We start from the raw sequence: 22003 nt of genomic DNA on the forward strand, positions 1-22003 counted from the left end.
GCAGGCACCGGCTGATCGTACGATCGCAACCTGTCATCCGATCCAACCTCCCGACTCGACTGTTTACATGCCAACGTTCTCCCCTAAAAAGTAGTAGGCCCTGTCGCTGTGACTGGGATCGGATGGGGCGGAGCGCGAGCCGCCGCGAGTGCGACGACCTAGCTGGTGAATGGAAGGCAAGTGCACGTGCGCGCGGCAGCTTGTTTGTCAGCGTGCTCAAAATTCCGGAATATATTTACAGCTGTAGTCCCACACATTAACATTTAGGTTAGAATCGAAACTTTTGCTACGTGACACATGGAGGAGGTGGCAGACAGCTGAGACAGGTACAGAGATATAACGAGATATCCGTGAGTAACCCTCCGAATTACTGAGGAGTGAGGTAAAACATTTTAGTCGCTCTACATCAGTATCACTGATCGATTAATTTTATGACACCACCAAAAGCCTGTGATTATGAGTGTGACAAGATTACGTGTGTTCTGGAGATATAAAGTAGTCTATAACTGGTCCCATGACCATGTAAATTACCAGGAACGATGATGGTTACATTGTATCAACGACACTGCACTATGTATCGAAGTCAGCTCTGAAGCAATTGAAGGCAGAGTGAAGTGGCCGGTCAGTCTAATGAGTAGACCTAGTAGGATCAGGATGCATCCACGGCGCTAGTATGCTTTCGCACCTGTTTGTCAAAATGATCTGCAAACATGCACAAACTCGGTCTAATACCCTATTAAGATACTTGCTTCTGACTCTCCAAAGTCGAATAGACGTTGAGTTTTAACACTTAATTTACTTAGTATTTACACGTGTCGGAAAATTGTTGGAAAATCTTGATCGCGATCGCTTGAAATGCTGCTCAGTACACAAGCACAGTATGAATAGGTTCAACGCATGCTAAGGGTCGATCATTTTGGTCTGAATGTAGCGACACAGCGACTTTTTCTATGATGGTGTCGTTGAAAAGCTAAAATTTGTTTTTCTCTTTTCCTCGGCCAAGTCAAGCTTGCGTCAGTGGTTTACTTCATGACTTGTACTATAGCCATAGGCTAGCTTCAAAGCCGTTGAGCGCATGTGCAAGTGTGTGCTGCCACTGATATCTTTCTCTTTCTTTTCCATCTTTTCTTCTTTCATTTTCAGGTAGAATCTGTACCTAAATTTCCCTTTCCTTCCTACCAATCATTTCTTTGTGGTTTTCCTCTTGTCCAACTTTCTCAATTTCCTATTTAACTGTACTTGCTGCCTAATTGCATGTTCTTTGTTTCCTTCATGGGTTGTTTTTTTCCTCCAACTACAAGGGTTTTTCCTTTCTGTCCTCTCCAATATCTTTTTTTTTTATGTGTCGTTCTAATGAATCCTTTTCTTCGTTTCCTTTTCAACGTGTGTATTGAATTCTTTCTTTCCTTCCTAATCATCTTTGCTTTCATCCAGTTTTGATTCATCTCTCATTCTATTATTCTACCTAGTGCTTTTTCTGTTTTTAATTTATATTTTTTCTATCTGCTTTCCTTTTTTCTTTTCAAATATATCCATCTCTCCCTTGCTTTCCTTTATAATGCAAGTTTCTCTTTTTTCTTTCCTTCCATTGGCATTATCTTTGAGTGAACTCTCTGTTTTGTGGTACCTTTTGTTTCATTGTTCCAAGTTTTTATTAATATCTTTTCTTTCATTTCCTTTTCCCCTTTTCCCAGCCTTTTTTAAAAAGACTTTATATTCTTTCACCCTTGTCTTATAATCACGTTTTCACAATCTTCTTTCATGCACACACACACACACACACACACACACACACAACACAACACAACACACAACACAAACAACCCCAATCCTCAATCGCTACCGTGACTCGGTACAAGCTGATGAGAGAAAGGCAGAAAAAGTATTATCTTTTTAAAGATACCATAGAAGAACTTGCTCTGATCGCTATGAGATTGTTACATTCAGATCAATTGTGGTGCTCGCTGCCGTGAACGTGTTTTGTACATTGTGCTGTGCTGTCTGCTCCTGTGCAACAACAGTTATCGCAGAGCGAACTAGCTGCAATCGACATATTTGGACAAACTTGTGTAAAAGTGTCAAAACGGTGAAAAATTCCTTTTCTACTGGACTTGAATCTCACTGAGAAGCAAATATTCAAGGATGTTAGATATTTAGAGTGACTTTGTGCATGTTTGGAGATCATTTGACAAACAGGTGCGAAAGTACACTAGCGCCTGCATCCACTACATTACATTAACAGCAAATGTAAATCTCGACTGGTCTGCTCAGGGTTGTCAAAGTAGATTTAGAATATGGAATAGAGTCTCAATACAACTCTATAAGTTTAGTCTGAATTAGCCCGACCAGACACCGTGCTTTGCGCGGCGTCTCCGTGCGCCAGTCGCGACACTTCTTGTGTGCAGTGACAGGGTTGTGTTATACTTAAGTCTGAATGTGATAACATATACATTGTACATGTATTCAGCAATCCTGGGTTTTAGGGGCTAATTTTTAAGGCTTCTACATGTAACTTAAGCACAGCCCCTTAACCTTACCCTAACCTGAACCCAAACCCTAACCCTAAACTTTAACCCTATTAAACCCTAAAAGCCACCTAAATTTAATCGTAGATTACTGTCCATAGTCAATATGTATGGCTGAGCTGAACTTGAAGTTAGAAACCTAAATAATTTACCCCCCCTAAAACCCAGGATTGCCACTTTACCTATCTATAGGGTGACTACATGTAGCTAGCTAGTTTCTTTCACTAACTAGACATTGTCAGTAGTCCCATCAGGATGGGGCTGTAGCCTAGCCTTGCCCTTGAATATCTGCAAACGAACAGACAAGAGAACTTGCCAGTCAGTATGATTATGGTTGTTTGGAATGCTCCCAAATGGCCTAAACTCAGTCAGTTTTTTATGTCTTGATTCTAGGGAATGAAAGGGTCTTAAAATGTCACTGATCAGACCAAGTATAGTGCAGTAATTGCCACAAATATAAAGCAAGCCGCCCATAATTCAACCATATTAATGGTGAACGAACGCCGTGACTAAAATTCGACTGTAGACTGAATATGTATAAAACCTATGCTTTTGCGCACATTCAAATTTTGGCATGGGAGGTCGAACCTTGGTGCTGTTTTTTTCTTTTTTAGATTAACAGCTTTTCACAAAAAAGGAAAGAGGTATACCGGTACATTGTATATTATAATCCCTTCCAATTCACAAGAAAAAAATAAATAGGGGGATAATTCACCTTTAGACCTGAAGAACAAGTCATACTCATAGCAAAGACATCATCAAGATTTTAAATCAGTGAAGAAAGCAGGGCATACAGGAAGAAGCATCCTATAGTAGGCTGTGTCTAAATTAGTTCCTGCAGGAATACAAGTAATGAGGTTTGTGTGCTTGTGTTTTCAGTATTGCTTTTAAATGTCGACAGAGCTCTGCCTGTTTAGGTTGTCATACAGCATGCATTATGAATGACCTGAATTGTGGGAATAAAGGCACTGAAAGTGTATGTGGCAAATGCTCTAAGAGCATTGTGGGCATTTAGTTTTATACTGTGAAATGATCTGATGCTCGCAGTGTGCCCTATGAATGATAATTCTTTCAGTAGCATCAAAGAGGAGAATTATAGACAGAGGTTCATGAGAAGAGTAAGGGAGTAAACCAGTTCAGAGTTAGCTCACGTGTACATGGGTACAAATGGGTACAAAATTTCTTTTTATCTCAGTAGGTTAGACACTACACTCGTTTTCAAAGCGATAAAATGCATAGGCTTGCCAGATGTAACAATTTAAGGAATTCATCAGTACAAAAGATGAACTTGCGAAGGCCAGGTGACCAGAATGATCCATCGATTTACGCTTTGGAGAGCATCCATTTCATTATTTTGCATTGAATGCATTAACAATCTTTTTCAATTTGATATTGCCAAATACATGTAGCGCTCCCTGTCAGGTGGACGTGGTGGCAAGCACTACTTATAAGGATTACTTGAATAATCATTCCATCACAGATGCTTAGCTCAGTGAATTTATATCCAACATGCTCTCCTGGTACAAATGACCTTTTTCTGCTCATGCTCAAAGTGGAACTCTGAACTGGCTTATTCCCAGACACTGTACAACTTGAACAACAACAAAGATCTTTTCCCCACTTATGTTTTCACTGTGCTCTCTCCTTAGCTGCATCATCACCAGTGAGATGTATCATCCTGCATTCAGACCAGTATCCTTGTCACTGAGGCTTCCAAGAGTGCAGTTGCTGAGATGTGCATGCATGTCTCAGAGGAACTCTCACCTCATCCATAGGCATTGTCGAATTAGCAGTAAAGATCACCAGGAACCATGGGTGAGGACACTCCGAGGACTGCCATGTACCTCTCCTCTGGAAAATGGCACCAAACATCAGACAGCAGGTTTGAGTTTTGCTGGCTACAGAACCATTTCTTCCAACATAGAATTCTCCAGTCAAGAGGATGGCAGACTATTTCATCGACCCAGAGCGCCACCGGGTCATGTGCACACCCAAAGGTCTGTCTTGCCATTTTTCTCACCAACTTGGGTTGAAAGAGCACCCCAGGGATTACTGCAAGCACCTGCATCAGGACTGTCGCTCCGCTGCCAGGTGCGTCACTCGTCGACGGAACCCACAACCTTGTACGAGAGCGTCCTGAACTCGCAGCCGGTGCACTATGCCGAGAGCATCTTCCAGTTTGGCCACTCCCTAACGGGTCTCCCATGGTGGGCATCCATAGCACTGACAACCTTCACCCTCCGACTGGTTCTTACCCTTCCATTAGCCGTATACTCCCAGAACATCCGGGCAAGAGTGGAGAACCTCCAGCCAGAGGTCATCGCCATGGCAAAGAGGGCGTTTGTGCAGCGGTTCGCGCCACGAGCCAAGCAGGAGCAGTGGTCAGAGAAACGGGCACAGCGGGCATTTGTTGGACTGGTAAATTTGTATCATTATCTTTTATCTTGTAGATTTCTGCTCTGAAATGCATAAAAGAAATTAGTGAAATAATGCCGTAATGACACGATTTCAGTTAGGTAACAACGAATATGCAAAATATTAGCCAAGAAGGTTTGCCGGAAGTACTTGAGTCTCAGAGCATACCTGATCATGGTTGCTGTGTACTTTTTTTGTAATTGGTTATTGATAATCAACAAATCTGGTCACAGGAGTATTTACCAATCTTCCATGCTTGAGTGATGACATGCAGCTTGTTGGAAAACATGATTGCTAGGAAACAATCTTTTATCATTATGACATTTTACATACCCACCATGAAAGGGGAGGGCATTTCAGGTATAAAAATCATATGAATGCAATAAACATGATTTTACACTTCTGCTGACAAAATAATCCAAAACATCCCTTCAAATTGCGTCAGCCAGACAAGTTTCTTGGTAGACCCTTACGATGTACATGTAAATTCAAAATGGTGAAATGTGCATTTTGAGCCCTTCTGAGAAGAATGTTTTGACTTTATTAAAAGGACTTGACAATTTTAACTTACTAGTAATCATGATTTCATAGGATAAATACATTAATAATGATTGAGAACACAGGCAAGTATTAATCACATACAGTTTACAATATTCATACCAGTGTAGATTATCCAGTTGTTTTAGCTGTTAGCATTGAGACACAACTTTTCAGTGGACATGACATTAATGTAAATGGTGATGTGCTCAAGTCACTTTGCCTGATATTGCGAACTGTTGTATTTTGGCATTTGATGAATCATTCCCAATCTTTGCCAGTATGATAGTGGCAAAAGACAACCCAGCCACACATAAAACTGCGATGTTCTAACATGAAGGCTATTATACCAAACGGAGTGAAGGGCGAGAATGAAAAATGTTTGAATTTTAGCTGCCAATCATGTCATGGTGCTCAAAGAGCTGTGTATCTTTGTCTTTGAATCAGACCTAAACTTAACAATGCATTCTGTGCACTACACTGTACATTCAGGACATTCAGTTTGCCACTGTACAGTCTAATCATTCCTGAAATTTGACCATTATGTAATCCGTGTTCCCTGACAGATTGTTGAAGATGTCTCTGCCTATCTGCCCGCCATTAAAACCCAGCAGAATATGTGTTTTATTGAGGAACATAGCAAACCAGAAATATGTGATGACCAGCTATCGATACACATTTTATGGTTAGTTTAGGTTTAAAGTTCAACTGCATACAACTCTTAACCTGTTGAGGAGGAGCTGATTTTGCTATAACACACATCTCCCATAAACACCTACCTGAGTATACTCAGGACTAGTCTTCAACGGGTTAAAAACCAACAACAATTTTGCATTTTTAAACAGGTGAGGCGTTACTCCAAGGAGCTGTACGTCCGAGACAACTGCCACCCAGCCAAGGGCTCCATCCTCTTCCTGGTTCAGCTGCCCATGTGGATCCTCCTCTCCCTCTCCCTGAGGAACATGACGGGGGCCTTCGCGGAGAGGATGTATGTCGGTAAGATCAAGCAGCAAAAGTTGACCTCACGATGTGATGACTTACTAGGGAAATCTCTACCCCATGCTCAAGTAAACTTAAAGGGGATGGAACTTCAGGATTCCAGCTTTCCTATGTGAGATGATGAGAAACCGTTAATACGAAATATGAAAGAGCATATAATTCGTAGAGGAAATCAAAGTTTATTTGATGAAAAATGGTTTTGAAATGGCCAAGATATCGAAAGAAATTGATGCTAATAAAAGGTGGGACCCACCTTTTATTAGGATCGCTTTGTTTTACTTTCTAATTTGTTTTTGGATATCTCAACCATTTCAAAACCGATTTTCCTCAAATAAACCATTAATTCCTATGTGAATGGTGTGCGGTTTAACATTTCATAAAGGAGTTTCTAAGTATTTCACAAAAAAAAATGAAAAGCTGAATCCTCATCTGAACCAATACTATACAATCCCTTAAAAACAAAGAAGAAAAATAAGATAAAGAGAACCCTGAAAGTTTTTAGCTCACTTGAGCCTTTGCTATTGCGATCGCTCTTCGTCCGGTATTTGGCGTCCGTTGTGCGTCGTGCATAAACTTTTTACATATTCATCTTCTTCTTGAGAACCCCATGACCGATTTTCACCAAACTTGGCAGGTAGCATCCGTAGAGGGATAGGATCTCAATTCGTTAAAATGGGCACCATGCCCACCTAAGGGTCCCCAGTGGGGCCCAAAACTACATAGTCCAACATTCTATGAAGTACAGTGTACCTTGCAGGTATTTTTACCAGTGTGATGGAATATGATGCAAATAGACACCATGCCCCCAGCTCTCAAACTACCCCACCACAAGTTTCCAATGTTCTCAGGTAAGAGTCTGCCAGAATGCATGGAATGTGAACTTGCGATACTCAGGTGAGCGCAAGACCCCCGGGTCTCTTGTTAATGGAAATCTGCAAATTAGGGAAAATTGGCAACTTGGATATAGGGGGCAATTTCGGTGCCATTACATTTGCTCCTGCGACAATTGCTCCATGAAATATCTGCAGGTTAAGCCAAACATAAATGCTACCCACAAATGTAACCCTAACAGTAATCCTAAGCCTCACATCAAACTAGATCTAAAACGTATCACAACCCTAACCCTGTCCCTAAGTCCTTGAAGAAAATAAGACCAGAGCAATTGTCCCAGGAGCAAATGTCATGTCACCGCAGTTTCACAGTATTTGATTCTAATCATATCACAACCTGAGTTGACACTACTGTCAAGTAGGTCTATGGAGAATGTGTACTGCAGCAATCTCAAACAATCCTGAAAAGGTTTTTGATTCTTTGTAAAAGCCACTCTGTGCTGTATGGTATGATGGTAGATGTACTCAAATAATTCTGTGCGATATGATGGAAGAATTCATTCATTGAATGCTGTTGGTGTTCAGGCTACAGACTTGGTACAGACTGAATGTGTTGCATTGATCTAGATTCTAGGTCATCAGTACCTGAATCATACCACAGTCAAACCTGCCTTATCGGCCACCTGTCTATAGCGGCCACTGAAAAATTCCCCCGAGAGAAAAGCCCTGTTTAAGACCCTGTGTATAGCGGCCACCTGTCTAATGCGGCCAGCGGCCACAAATTTTGTTTCCTGCGGTAGATTTTAACCTGTCTATAGCGACCACAGACATGATGGAGCCGTAGCCGAGCTGGTAATTCAGCGTGTTTTCTGCTTAGTAGCCGTGCCAGTCATTCATGGGCAATGTTCAGCGATCGCGACCGCTGCATTCATCACTCATTCAGTCATAACAATGCACTAGTGTTAAGCTTTCTTCACGACTGTACACATGCTACTCTGCAACAATTAATAAACACTGGCATTGTCCAATGCATGAAACACACATGTGCGCACGTACTCACATACATGTACATGTAAGTACTGGAATATACAACGATGATACATGTACATGTAGGCAATGCACACAAAGTTGGATAACCTGTCTATAGCAGCCACCTGTCTATAACGGCCATTTTTTTTTGTCTCCTTTGGGTGGCCGCTATAGACAGGTTTGACTGTATTCGAAGCCAACCATTTGTATGTGGAACAATTCAGTTTAATAGTATGTAGCACACAAAGGACTAGAGGGTGGCAAAGCTGCTGCTGCACCTGCCACAAGTGCACTGCATCTCCACTAATGCACTCTCACCTGTGCATTATTAATATACTATTCCACACTATGCTGAAGTTAAATTCACATGAATGTAGTAGAAATTCTTCTGTCACCATTGCTGTGACTTACAGTCCGAGATTAATCCCAGTTGCTATACCATGACATCATAACAAAATAAAGCAGTAAAGTCTGCACGTATGTCTCTCTCCGTTTCTATGTCTGTGTGTGCAGATCCCGCAAGCATTGTCCCGGAGCTGGCCAGTGGTGGCACCCTCTGGTTTGCTAGTCTCACTGTACCAGACCCAACGGGGATTCTACCCGTTCTCGTCGGCATCCTGAACCTTGCAAACATCGAAATGCACGCACTACACAAAGGGAGGGTGACGAGAGTGCAACGCTACGTCAACAACACTCTCAGGGGGATTTCTTTGATCATGATTCCAGTGGCGGCTTACGTGCCTGCGGTAAGGTGACATTCTCACGCTTTCGTGCAGTGAAAAGATATGTGACCCGCTACAACAAAAGGATCCTAAAGTCGCTGACGGCTGAGTTGAGAAAATCGAGTTTGAAGTCACATCATCAAAATTGGTCAAAACAATCGGATTTCTGTTTTTGGCATAATTTTGTAATCTAATGTTTTATCTATCATCTGCCGAAATTCCGAAGCTTAATGATCAAAGAAAAGGCAAGAAATCAGCGTTTTTGTGGGCCATGATTTTCCGACTTTCAACGTAACAGAAACGTGTCCGAAGATTTGTATTTAGCGCCGCAGCTAGACCCCACCCCTAGCAACGAGGGAGTGATCTTATTGGTCAGTGCATGGCATCCTGATTACTGATTGGTCGTGCGAAGACCACTGACGCTAAGCTTGAATGAACATCGCGGTGGTCGCCAGGAGCATGCCTTCTATTGTCCAGCGGTGAAAACTGTCTCGCCTCCCTTTGATCATGACAGCGTCGGAAGGAAAACTTTGAAGGTGTTTTCCTCCAAACTCTGATTTCCTCAACCACTTGACATGAGCTAATAAAAGCATCAATATCTCCGCAACAGAGTATTTTTATGAATTGTGCTATATATGAAATTAAAGTAGAAGGGTAAGGGAATAACGTCACGCCATTTTCAGAAAATTGTCCTCCCCCGACTTTCGGATCCTTTTGTTGCAGCGGGTCATCACATATACATTTGTATTCGTACAAAAATGCAGCAAGGAAGAAACATAATCACATAGACTTTTGCACTAGGGGGCCTGGTGGCATTGTGCTTTTAGCAATGTTTGTATCAATGCTTTTTGTCCCAACCCTTCATTCCATAGAACATGGATAGGACATGGTGTGGGACAAGGATATGTCTAGATGTAGTTATCAGAATTTACAAATATTATTGAACATTTTCATCTTTAGACATGACATATCACTTGAGAGATTTCGGGTATATTCATCGAAATTCAGGCAACAAAAATTCAGGTCACAAAATCTGAAATTCGCTGATTATGCCACAGCTTCACCAAGTGTATTATATAGATAGGTAGATTGTGGTGCTGACTATCTAGTACCCAGGTAATCAAAGTTCAGGCCAAACATTGCCATGTCTCCAGGTTTTGTTTCATATTCATGGACTTTCAAAATTGCAATTTCAATGAAGTGGAGAGAATCAATGTCTCTAACTGACGTATTGTACCACCCCCCACCCCACTCAGGTGGTCATTCTGTACCGCATGCATGCTCCCGATTTTTTTGAAAAAGGGTTATATTATAGGGGCTCAATCAGGGAAAAAAATCCTGAAAAATTGCTGAAATGGAGGGTCTTACAGGATTTTGCAATTAAATTTTCAACAAAAAACATATTTTCAGTTAGGGGTGGTTTTCAAATCTTTCCCCACAAATCCTAACATAAGGTCCCTAACAGGGATATACACGTATATGTAGTTTCAACCCCCCCCCCCAAAAAAAAAAAAAAAAAAAAAAAAAAATCAAAAATAGGGGTTGTGTGCCTTCTTGGTGTTTGCCCCGATTTTCCCCAAAGTGCTTACTCTGTATGTTTCACTGCAAAGCACGCTGGGCTGGTCTTCTTTTTGCAGGGAAGTAGCATGAGATAGTCTTTAAAGACATTTCTGTCCATGCAAGGGCTGAAATTGTGGACACCCCTCACCTTGGAACTCCTTCATTGCGGGGGTAATTTTACCATCTTTCCTTAATTCCAAAAACCTGTGATGGGGTGATTTTGATGTCTTTGCTTCCAAAAGCCCATGAAATTGAGTAACAACCCTGACCAATTTCCATCCCTAAAGGGCCTATCTCCAAGAATCTGGAACAAGCATACAGTATGTGTATGGTTGACTGCCTGATTTGGGGGGGGGGGGGGGGGGGTGGGGGTGGGGTACCACCCAGTGGTTCTGCATCATTGTCTTGTTATTCCTATGAATCCAGGCCATGACCCTGTACTGGACAGTCTCTGCATCGTACGGACTTGGCCAGAACATCCTTCTCAAGATACCGTCAGCACGGCGCACTCTCGGCATCAGGCCGTCCAAGAGCGACTCCAGCACGCCATTCCAGGACATGAGGGACGAGTTTGTCGTCAGGTACCTGAGTAGGACCGGGCGGGAACAAACATCGGACGGACGTCTGGAAGAAATGGCAGATAACGGAGATGACAGCAAATCAAAACAAAAGCCAAACTTGTGACGAGCACGATCCTCTTGTTGGATTATTTTGTGTCATGCAGATACTCCTCAGTAGCATGGTTTGTGCCCTGGAAATAGTTTTCTGCATCAACTGACCAATTGTCCATTCACAGATTAGGACATGTACTTGTTGGAAGTTTGACGTTGTCGAGATAATATCTACAGATGTAAATTTGAAACAATGGACAGACCTGACTATGCAGATGTCTGCTTCATAAAAAGCCTTTGAAAGGAACTTTTTGTTTCACTGTGCAGCAGTATATTCTTTTGATCTGAAGAAGTTTGCAGCCCTATTTATCTCAATAAATGGCAGACACTACGACAACAAGACCTGATTTTGCTTCTTTCGTAACTTTGTGTTACTTATAAATGAGTTAATGATGATGACAATGATAGTCATTTGCTCTGGGGCATTGAAGACTTTAGTTTACACCACACTTTTAGAGGGTCCTTAGAGTTCCTTTGTATGATGTTCCACACAGCAAAAGGCTCATCAATGGTGGAACAGCATCAAGCTATATTTTAATATGACATACATGCAGTCAAATCTGCCTGAGTGACCACCTGTCTATAGCAGCCACCTGCCATATACAGCCACTGAAATAATTCCCTTCAAGAAAAAAGCAAATACCCTGTCTCTAGCAGCCTCCTGTTAGTTTAGAGTTAGCTCATGTACACATGGTTACAAATGACCTTCCTTTTTTTTCTGTGGTGGTTAGGCACTTAACTCCTTTAACTCTTTATGTGCCACGTTCGCACGTCCGACTCAGTCGACGGCGTGCCAACTTCGCATATTCTGCTCAAACGCACTAATCCGCCTAATCTGATCGATAAATCACCAAATGCCGCGGTACATTGAAAGCGTTTCTCACGCTTCCATTCCTCTCACATATACTGTAAAAGTGGATATTTTCGCGCGACTAATTTTTCGCGCTTGGCCGGGTAAGAAGAGTTTCGCGTGTTTTTATTTCCGCGGAATCAAGACATCACGCACAGGAATGTATAGCAAGCAAAAATATTCGCGTGCTTTTATTTTCGCGCTAGTTTCTGGTTGCGCGAATGCGCGAAAATTTCAACACCGCGAAAATTTCCACTTTCACAGTAGCTTGCATTGCATGTAGTGATTGACTATCAAAAGGTGTTCTCTACTGGATTTGAGAGTAATTTCTAAGTCTATGTCATTGTTTTGTGTCACAAGTCATGCCTTTGCAGTAATGCAACTACTGGTCATGTGAAAGAAAAACAATCATAGATTTGTCATACAATAATACATCAGTGCAAAGCTTGGCATTTTCTCTACAACTTTACTCACTATTTGCCCGAACTCAACAGAAATCTAAAGAAGTTACTGTAAAAGTGGTTTCTTTCGCGTACAGAAACTTTCGCGGTTTCCATCGGTGCCGACTTTTTCGTGTGTGTTTAAATTCGCGGTCTGTAATGATAGCGTTGTAACAAGCGACGAGTTCAAAACATTTTTCGCGTGATGTTAAATTCGCGGTCCAACCTCAAAGCGCGAAAAGCGCGAATATAAAACCACCGTGAAAGAAACCACTTTTAGAGTACATAGACTTGAAAAACAGAATGTTTTCTCAAGCATGAGACCGTTAGTGTTTCCGAATAATGTGGCACAAAGGAGGTTTCCACCATCGCACATTAAGAGTTAAAAAGCAATGTAATGTATAGGCTTGCCCGACATAATTTATCGAATTCATCAATTATGTTCAGATGAAAGAGGAACTTCCGTAGACCCATGTGACCAGAATAGTCCATTAGTCAACTCTTGGAAAACATCCATTTCATTTTTCATTGAATGCAGTACAGTGCACTCCCGTTATAATGAAATGCTCGGGAGCGGCAGTTTTCTTTTGTTATAACGAAATTTCGTTATGACCGAACAAATACAAGATATAACGAAAACAAAGAAACCATGCGTATAAAACATCATATTCTGTTTGTTGAATTTAGGTGTATCAGAATCTGTGTGTTTTGTAACAAAGAACCTTCGGAACAATAAAACAAACCTTATTTAATTTCAGATTATTGTATTATACAAATAACGCAAGTTCCTCTCCGAAACTGTGCGTGACACACGGAGCGAACACACAGTGATATGAAGCGTTTGCCCATGCAGAGAGGCTATACATGCTTATTCCGCTATATTTTTGAAGCGATCCTCATTTCGTTATAACGGAGCACATTTCTTTTGTTTTTCTTTTTCAGTTGCGCTTGGAAAAGACTTCGTTATGACGAAAAATTTCGCTATAACCGTGTTCGTTATAAGCAAATTTTATACCATAGACTTTAGTGGCGATAATTTTGGGACCAGAAGTTTTACTTCGTTATTACAAAATTTCGCTATAACCGTGTTCGTTGTAAGGGGAGTGCACTGTAACAAAACTTTCCTTTTGATATTGCCAAATACCACTTTTGCTGTCAAGCACCATTGGTAAGGATTACTTGAATACTGTAAAGCAAGATCAGCGTCATTATTTTTTTTTTTTTTTTTTGCGAATTGCAGCCAACGTCCTTTTTGGCATTATGAAATTTTTGCGAATTGCCATTGGCATATAGTGTAGAGAAGAACTTTTGCATGCATTTTAATATTGCAAATCGTGGCTCTCGCCAAATTCGCAAAATGAAAATGCATGCAAAAATTTTTCTTTTTACAGTAATCATAACATCACAGATGCTTATTTCAGTGAATTTAAAAACCAACACGCCCTGTTGGAACAAATTGTCTTTTTCTCTTTTTTGTGTTTTTGCTCATGCACTATGTGGAACCCTGAACTGGCCTATTCTAGCTCAGGGAAATGCTGTTGTAAAGGTCTCTGCGACAGCAGATTTCACATCGATGATAATAATCCATACCTCATTGGAAACTTAATAAAAAAAGAGAGAAGGTAAATACAAAATGGAAAATCAGGATGGCCAAATTTACCTTGTTAAAAGCAGTAACTCTTAAGTGAGCTCGTTGTAACAGGGTTTCTCTGTAATGGGAGGCGTGAGTAAGATTGCTGCAGTAATATTTCCATGGCTACAGGTTGCAAAAGGATTTTATCTGCATGATCAGATCCTGCAATTGAAATGATAGGCCTATGTGTAACAATTTGTCACCTTGCATCACAAGACCAACACAATCATGTCGCGTGACCTGATGTTATGTTAGAATTCACAAAAGGTAAAATGAATCAACCTTGTCAACTTTTAGTTTTCTGAAAGAGCAATTCGTTTTCCAAATAAAATATAGTTTCATAAAGTTAGGATCATGAAATGAATGGAAATTGCATTTTTTTTTTTCATTTTTTCTTTATTTCTAAAATTATTTTGGGCTGTCTGACATAATTATTCTTTCTCAGATTTATGGATTCAGAGCATGAGGAGCCCTTTATACACTTATTGCTTTCATCCCTGAAAAATGTTAATAAAGTTAATGCTGAAAGTTGTTATTAATCATAATAAAGTACACAGCAAAAAAAAAAAAAAAAAAAAAAAAAGAGAGAGAGAGAGAGAGAAGAAAGTACAAAACACTTTTTCTAGTTCATACTTTTTGTGCCTTGGAAGAGGAAAACGGACGTGTTCACTCATGCATAAAGATTTCCTTTTCATTGACCTATTCGGTTAATAGCCAATTAGATTACCTGTAACATGGTATATAAAACATTGATATCAGCCACACACAAAAAAAAAATCTATGAGAAAGATGAACTTGAAAAGGTGTTTACTTTCTTTCTTTCTTTTTTTTTTGCTGAGTGTATATCTAATGAGCGCAAAATTTAAGTGTAATCTTACAATCCCTTCATAGTGGTTGTTTTGGAGTGTTATATCCTGTTCTTTGTCCTATTCATTGCACTGAACATCACTAGATGATATTAAGTAGGCCTACTTGAATAGAACCAAAACCTCAAAGCTTCTTTTTCTCAGTAAACACTGTTTCAGAGGGTGTACTTTCTTTCCTTTATTTAGATGAGTAAGGAAGTACATTTATATTGAGTTACATGTCAATTTAAAGCTTAGAGCCTACTCTTTCAGGATCTACCCTTAAAAAAGTCCACATCTGGTCACTTTTTTAGGTGGTTTTATGATCCATGATGGTCACATGTTATACACTTACACAACACACATCCAGTGGCACAGTACAGGGGCATATCCAGGAATTCTGTAAAGGGGAGGTGCTTTACAAAATTAAAGGGGGCGCACATGCCCCTCATTTTTTCTTTTTATTTCCTTTGTTTTAACAAACAATAAAGAGAGGGCGCCTGCCCGGTGTGCCCCCCCCCCCCCCCCCCCCCCCCGATGCCCTACTGCAGTAGAAGTTGTAGACAGTCATGGAAAATATTTAAAAAGAAAAATGGTACATGTACCAAGGATAAAGCATTCCACTCCTTAGGAGTAAAGTTTTTTTTTTTTACTTTTTTTTTTAAATAACTTTGTTGAAGTGTGGGTGTTGGACAAGGAAATAAATCATTGGTTTAGCAACTTATAATGATTAAGTGATCAATTTTGAAGTTGGGGGAAATAGTGAAATTGTCACTGAGATGACCTTTTATCCGACTCTGTCTCCAATTATGGTGGAGAGGACAACTTGACCAGACACCATGCTTAAACATTCTCTGTAAAAACTGGTGGAAGTTCCGAATCTCGTTTCCTGTCTACACAGGAAAATCTGGAGTTTGAGGGGGGGGGGGGGGGGAGGATTTGGAGGGCAGGACGAAGCAGATCGGTATTTAAGTACATGTATGCCTGAAATGTGGATGTAAGAAGGTAGAGAGTAAACACTGTTACCCCTGACCAAAGTTCACAAAATACTCATGGAAAGGGAGGGAGGGGGGGGGGGGAGGGAGGGTGGGGGGGGGGGGGAGGGGAGGGAAAAAAGGGGGAGAGAAGAAAGCAAAAAGTGAACTGGTCACTGGAGTAACTGTCTGTAGCACAGTCACCTGTATCTTGACGAGAACCATTTGGCCGGATGCAGTAAACAATTTCCGCCTATATTGGACAGGCAGAATTTCCCGGTCTTCCTCCCTTTCCTCTTCCCAACGCTGCTCATGATGAAGGCCTGTTGAAGTGTGATGAGGCGCAGGAAGAAAGAGCTGCAATCTCTTGTGTATCTGTCAGCCTATTGTCTGTCTGTCTGTCTGTCTGTCTCTGTCTGTGGGTGTGCGATGCACGTGTGTACAGCAAAGTCGTTTGTTTTTTTAATGTGCAAGAATGACGCATTTTATTCAAAACCCAAATGAATAGGATTGACGAATGGGTTGGCGACATGGGAGAGAAAGTGTCAAATTTACTTTCAACGGAAATACAGGTGGGATAAGAAAAAAAAGAAAAGAAAAGAAGAAGACCTAAGCTGGTCGCTATGACAGTCGCCTTCCATCAGTGCCCAAATAAACATACAGGAAGCTATTTGACACTATGCGCAACTTCCACCCTTTACGACCGGTAGAACTTCCGAATCTCGTTCCCCGTGTACACCGTGATTGTATTCTGAACATCTTGAAGCCGTTAATGATTTTTTAAAAAAAATTAAAAAAAAGAGGCAGGGCAGCAAAGGCCACCTTGCGGAAGGAAGTTACGAAAGTGAAGGCGTGTCGGTGAAAGTTCGTTGGCATGGTAACGATTTGTCAGAGACTGCACGCTCACATCGCAAAGCAGGCATTTGTGTTCCCCATTTTTGGAAACCCTTTTGATTAGCTGTAAAATAAACTTGTGGTACTTCATATGGGCCAAGTGGTTTCATTTCTGTAATACAGTAAAGAGTTAGAAGTCAAAGGTTTTCTTCAAATTGCTGGCAAACGAGAAGTCAAATTCGAGCTAGTACACTGCAGAAAGATCAGTGTTAGATTTAACACCCCAAGTGTTAAAACTAACGCAAAGCAGTGTCAGAGGTTCACACCGACAGGTGTAGGAGGTCCACACCGACAGGTGTAGAAGGTATGTTGAGATGGTGTTGTAAAGTGTTCACCTGGCACTTCGTGGTGTTAATTTGACACTGTAGCTGGTGATATTTTTGACACTGCGTCGGTGTTAATCCAGCAATAACACCACATGGTGTTGATTTGACATTACTCTGTATATTTCAATGGTGTAACACCCTCCCAGTGTGAAAAGGAGACCACGACAACTGGTGTTCTTCTTCTTCTTCTGATTAAGTCTGCCTCCTTCAATAGACTGAAGATTCTTGCAGACTGGTGCTATTTACATTATAATACAATTTATTTACAGATATTTACAAGCACATAGAAAATTTGGCGAAAATACTAGCCACTGTGATCAACCGTTAGACGGTTTCGAAATGATCCCACAGATGGCGCTGAAACAATTTCTGACGACAGGGAATTCCACTTCCTTACAGTTCTTGGGAAGAACGAATGGCGATGCGATTCAGTTCTCGAATATGGTACCTGATAGGAGTGTGGTTGCGAGGCTCTCGTTAACTGAGTAGCCTGTTTGATGATATAGTCCTGTGCTGAAAGAGGAGTGAGATTATTGTGTATTTTGTACATCATAATTAGCCTGTCATTTTCTCTGCGCTGTTCCAGAGTGGTCCAATTAAGTTCTTGTAGCATTTTGGTGACACTCGAGGTGTTATGGTAGCGATTTAAAGTGAATCGCGCAGCTCTTCTCTGGACCATTTCCACTTGGTGGATTAGGTTCTTGGTAGATGGGTCCCAAACTGTGGAAGCATACTCAACAATTGGTCGAACCAATGTTTTGTAAGCTGTGGCTTTAACATCAGAAGATTTTATGCGAAGATTGCGTTTTAGAAATGCAAGCACGTTATTGGCTTTATTAACAGTATTGTTGATGTGTTGGGTCCACTTCAAATCAGAAGTGATGGTTACACCCAAGTACTTCACGGATTCAACAGATTCAAGAGGGGCGTTATTTAGATGATACACGTGTTGCACCTTACTTCTTTTCCTGGATATCGTCAAAACCTTACATTTATCTGTGTTCAAATCCATCATCCATTTTTTCGCCCAGTCACCAATTTTGTTTAGGTCGTGGAGTAAATGTGGTATCGAGGTTTTTTTCCCCCAAATTAAGGTCTTTATCGGGAAAGTTCCTGCTCGTCTTGCTAAAGTTCAAAATCAACAAGAAGAACAGGAATTACACTGTAATTACCTATCAAAAGAGAATTCATAGTTTGAAGTGACACCCGGAGGGGCTAATTTAACACCACAGATAAGCACCAGAAATTTGATGCCAGATTGGTGTTTCATATTTAACACCCGATATTTTGCACTGTGCCCAATCACGGTAAGTTAGAATCAGTAGAAGATAGCTGAAAATGATGTGTGTATAACGTATCGATTTTAAGACCTGAAGCTTCAACAATCACCGCTCTGATGTGACACAAAGAATCAAGTCTATGGTACTGCAAATACGTATTATTGCTCTTACGTACATACAGTGTACCTCATCGAGTGAAGATCGTGTTTCATAAATTAGACTTATAAGAGAATAATTAAAGAAGAAATGCATAGAGTTTAAGATATAGATATACATTTAATTTTCGAGGGGATGTTTGAAACCTTCATTCACACAATCAAGTTTCTGATACAACGTTGGCAGTCTTTATTTGTTCATACATATATCATTATCATGGAAAAATATCCTGAAATAATGTTTTTGACAACTCGGTACACTTGTAATCAATCCTACAGGCTATGCAAATTAAAGATTCTTGCGTCGATTTTTTTTTTTTTTTTGGGGGGGGGGATGGGAACTGATTGACAAATTGCCTTCATCGACGTAAAACACACACCAAGTATTCAATGTCTGAGTAATAGCCATCGATGATGAGAAAAAAAAAATCGTGGGCATACATAGTCGATTGGCCTCGAGTATGTGGATACATGACGCCTGTCTAGTAATCGGAAGGTCATGGGTTCGAGTCCCAGCCGAGTTTGTATGCCCATGCCCACGATTTTTTTTTACCATCATAAACTACGGCTATTACTCAGACACTGAATAATCAGTGTTGATTTACGTCGATGAAGTGCAATTTGTCAGTCAGTTGCAAAAATGGCTGTAATATCTTTCACAGTCTCTTGGACCTGGCCACGATTATAAAGCTCTTTACAAATATCGTAAGTTGCAATACTTGTAGTTTCTGTGCAACAGCCATGCAGCAACCAATCAGATGTACATACTTGAGTCGTAACCATGGTGACCTGCAATTGAAATAGCAACTATTATTGCAAACACCTTTATGAAATGGGCATGAGGGGGGTGTTTCATCAACGTTTGTCAGCGCTGACAATTTCAGCAAAATCCTTGGTTTTGATTGGCTGAGATGCTCTGGTCACTGACTGTTACTATGGTGATTCACGTTGTCAGCGCTGACAAACGTTGATGAAACACCCCCAGGAGTCATCAGACGGCACAAGACACCCACCCACCCACCCACCCACCCACACGCACACACGGGGGGGGGGGGTTGAAGGCCACAGCTAAACTTTTAACATGAATTTGGTTTCCTCCAATTCTGATTCTGCAGCAATACCGCAATACTACGTGTCTCTCAAAATTATCAGAAGCGTTGCTTTCATTCACGTTTGTTTCGTGTTTTTTTTTTTTGATTTATTTATTTTGCAGCTCATCGAATGCTACGTGTGACCAGGGAGGTGATCCCTGGTGTGACATGGCGAATCATCAAATTCGTGGAAACAAAGTGTGCCTTCAGTTTTAAAGTGCAACAAATTATTAGGGCGCGTATTGATCACATAATAGGTCAGGAAGATGGTATATCGATTAGCCAGCAGCCGCGGTTGGAGGCATGCAGTATACTCTCGACAGTTTTGTCGGGACTTGGTCGTGTCGTTGAACTTTGTTGAAAGATAGAAAAGAAAACCTACGAGTTTCCTGTAAGAGTGCAAGATTGGTCGTCCACTTTAAATGGGATTTTTGGCTGTCAAATCACCATAGCAAGCAGGAAGAAAAACATATATCAAAAGAGAACGAACATTTTGTAAAATGTGAACAGTAAAAGTAATCGTGTGAGTAATGAGGGAACAGTAATCGAACAACATTACTAGTCAGGCGTGGGGGTGGGGGAGGATTAGATTCATGTCCTAGTTCTACGGAAGCACATTATTGTCGTTTCTGAATCTGTCATTGTGGCGTCCTTCATGCATTTTTTTCTCTCTCTGATTTATTACTCCATTGTTATTCACTTTCAGGAAGAAGGTATATTTCTGATTTACTAGTTAATTATCTTCTCGAGATTCTAATCTTTGTAATGACACATGATCTGTCCCACTTTGCGTCAAACAACCTCCCGCAGAAGCGGGAAGATTTGTCCCCCAGCCACCGCCAGCTGTACGAGGCAACTTTAAGACCGACGTCGAGGTCAAGCGTATCAAAAAAAAAAAGAACAATAGTAGACGAAAGCATTTAACCAGAGTGAGATGATTCAAGTCATGAGATATTTCATACAACCCGAGGTGCAAGGTATTTCAACAACAACAACCAAAAAAAAAAAAAAAAAAAACAACGTAAAATTCAGAAAGGAAAGGGTTAAGGTATTTGAAACTGTGTGTATCAGAGTTTGGTCGTACTAAAACGAGTTAACTATTTGCAATTAAAGCTGGTAAAGAAAACAATAAGAAAATGGAATATCTTACGTAACAAGTCTGGGGCGGATCCAGGAATTCCATAAAGGGGAGGTGCCTTTACAAAATTAAAGGGGGGGGGGGCGCTCGCCCCACCCCCACTCCATTTGTTCTTTTTATTTCTTTCGTTTTAACAAAAAATAAAGAGGGAGCGCGCACCCGGTGCGCCACCCTCTGGATCCGCCACTGCAAGTGAGGTATCACTGGAAAGGTTTTATTTTGCTTTATTTAATGATGGACTTCAAAATGGCGCTTTACCCGTTCTATGATCAAAGCCTTTATAATAATGCATCAAATATATATATATATATATATATATATATATATATATATATATATACATGTATATATATGTGTGTGTGCGTGTGTGTGTATGTTTGTGTGTGTGTGTCTGTGTGGGTGTGTGTGTGTGTGGTTGTGAATGTGTGTATGTATGTATGTGTATGAATGTATCATTATATTGGTAGGATTTGATATTTAGGATAGATGTAGATTTGTTTTAGTCGGGAGGGGAAGGGTTGGTTGGGTTTTTTTAAATGAATGATATCATTCCAGATTTGTATACTAGTAATGTATTTGTTTTGTTTTGTTTTTTTATTTTTATGTATATGCCCTTGTAAATGAGAATGAGTTACATGATTCAATATACTCAAGGGATATAGTTTTGGTATACATGTCAATACTTTCTTGTGAAGAAATTGTCAGTAGAGTTGAATTATAATCGAGTTATCTATTTTGAAGAGAGATTATTTGTAGTGTAAGTTGACAAGTGCATGGATTTGTTTGTGTTTTGCATTGCATTTGTACCGTTTTTGTTCACGTTACACCCAGAATGGGTTGATTTATTAATGATTTGAATGAAATCAATAAATATCAAGGAAACCCCCCCCCCAAAAAAAAAAAAAATGTATCGTGTTACATTACTGAAATTCTCTTAAAGTAAAATGAAAATCGGTCTATTTGTCTTAGTTTCACTCGATGTATGTGACGCAAGTTTACAATTTCAGGCGGCTAGTGCCATCCTCAAGGAGCGAGAGAGAGAGAGAAGAAGAAAATGTCTAGTTTTTCTGAACTGGAAAAGATTTTCAC

At 40.5% G+C, this 22003-nt stretch overlaps 1 protein-coding gene across 1 annotated transcript; it reads left to right on the forward strand.

Annotated features, from left to right (window-relative positions):
• Window positions 1–4268: 4268 nt before the first annotated feature.
• Window positions 4269–11301, forward strand: LOC139709788 (cytochrome c oxidase assembly protein COX18, mitochondrial-like). The gene is made up of 4 exons (XM_071621749.1): window positions 4269–4943; window positions 6323–6473; window positions 8849–9081; window positions 11044–11301. The coding sequence occupies exons 1-4, from the start codon at window positions 4269–4271 to the stop codon at window positions 11299–11301; spliced, it is 1317 nt and encodes a 438-aa protein (XP_071477850.1).
• Window positions 11302–22003: the final 10702 nt, after the last annotated feature.

Source organism: Diadema antillarum, unplaced genomic scaffold (assembly GCF_040938485.1).
Source record: "Diadema antillarum isolate AM-2024a unplaced genomic scaffold, OU_Dant_1.0 seq00001470_RagTag, whole genome shotgun sequence".
In the NCBI taxonomy this organism is placed as follows: Eukaryota; Metazoa; Echinodermata; class Echinoidea; order Diadematoida; family Diadematidae; genus Diadema; species Diadema antillarum.

Coding starts and splice junctions, on each gene's coding strand:
- LOC139709788 (XM_071621749.1), top strand. CDS start 4,269: ATGTCTCAGAGGAACTCTCACCTCATCCATAGGCATTGTCGAATTAGC. Junction 4,944..6,322: donor AGCGGGCATTTGTTGGACTG/GTAAATTTGTAT, acceptor ATTTTTAAACAG/GTGAGGCGTTACTCCAAGGA. Junction 6,474..8,848: donor CGCGGAGAGGATGTATGTCG/GTAAGATCAAGC, acceptor CTGTGTGTGCAG/ATCCCGCAAGCATTGTCCCG.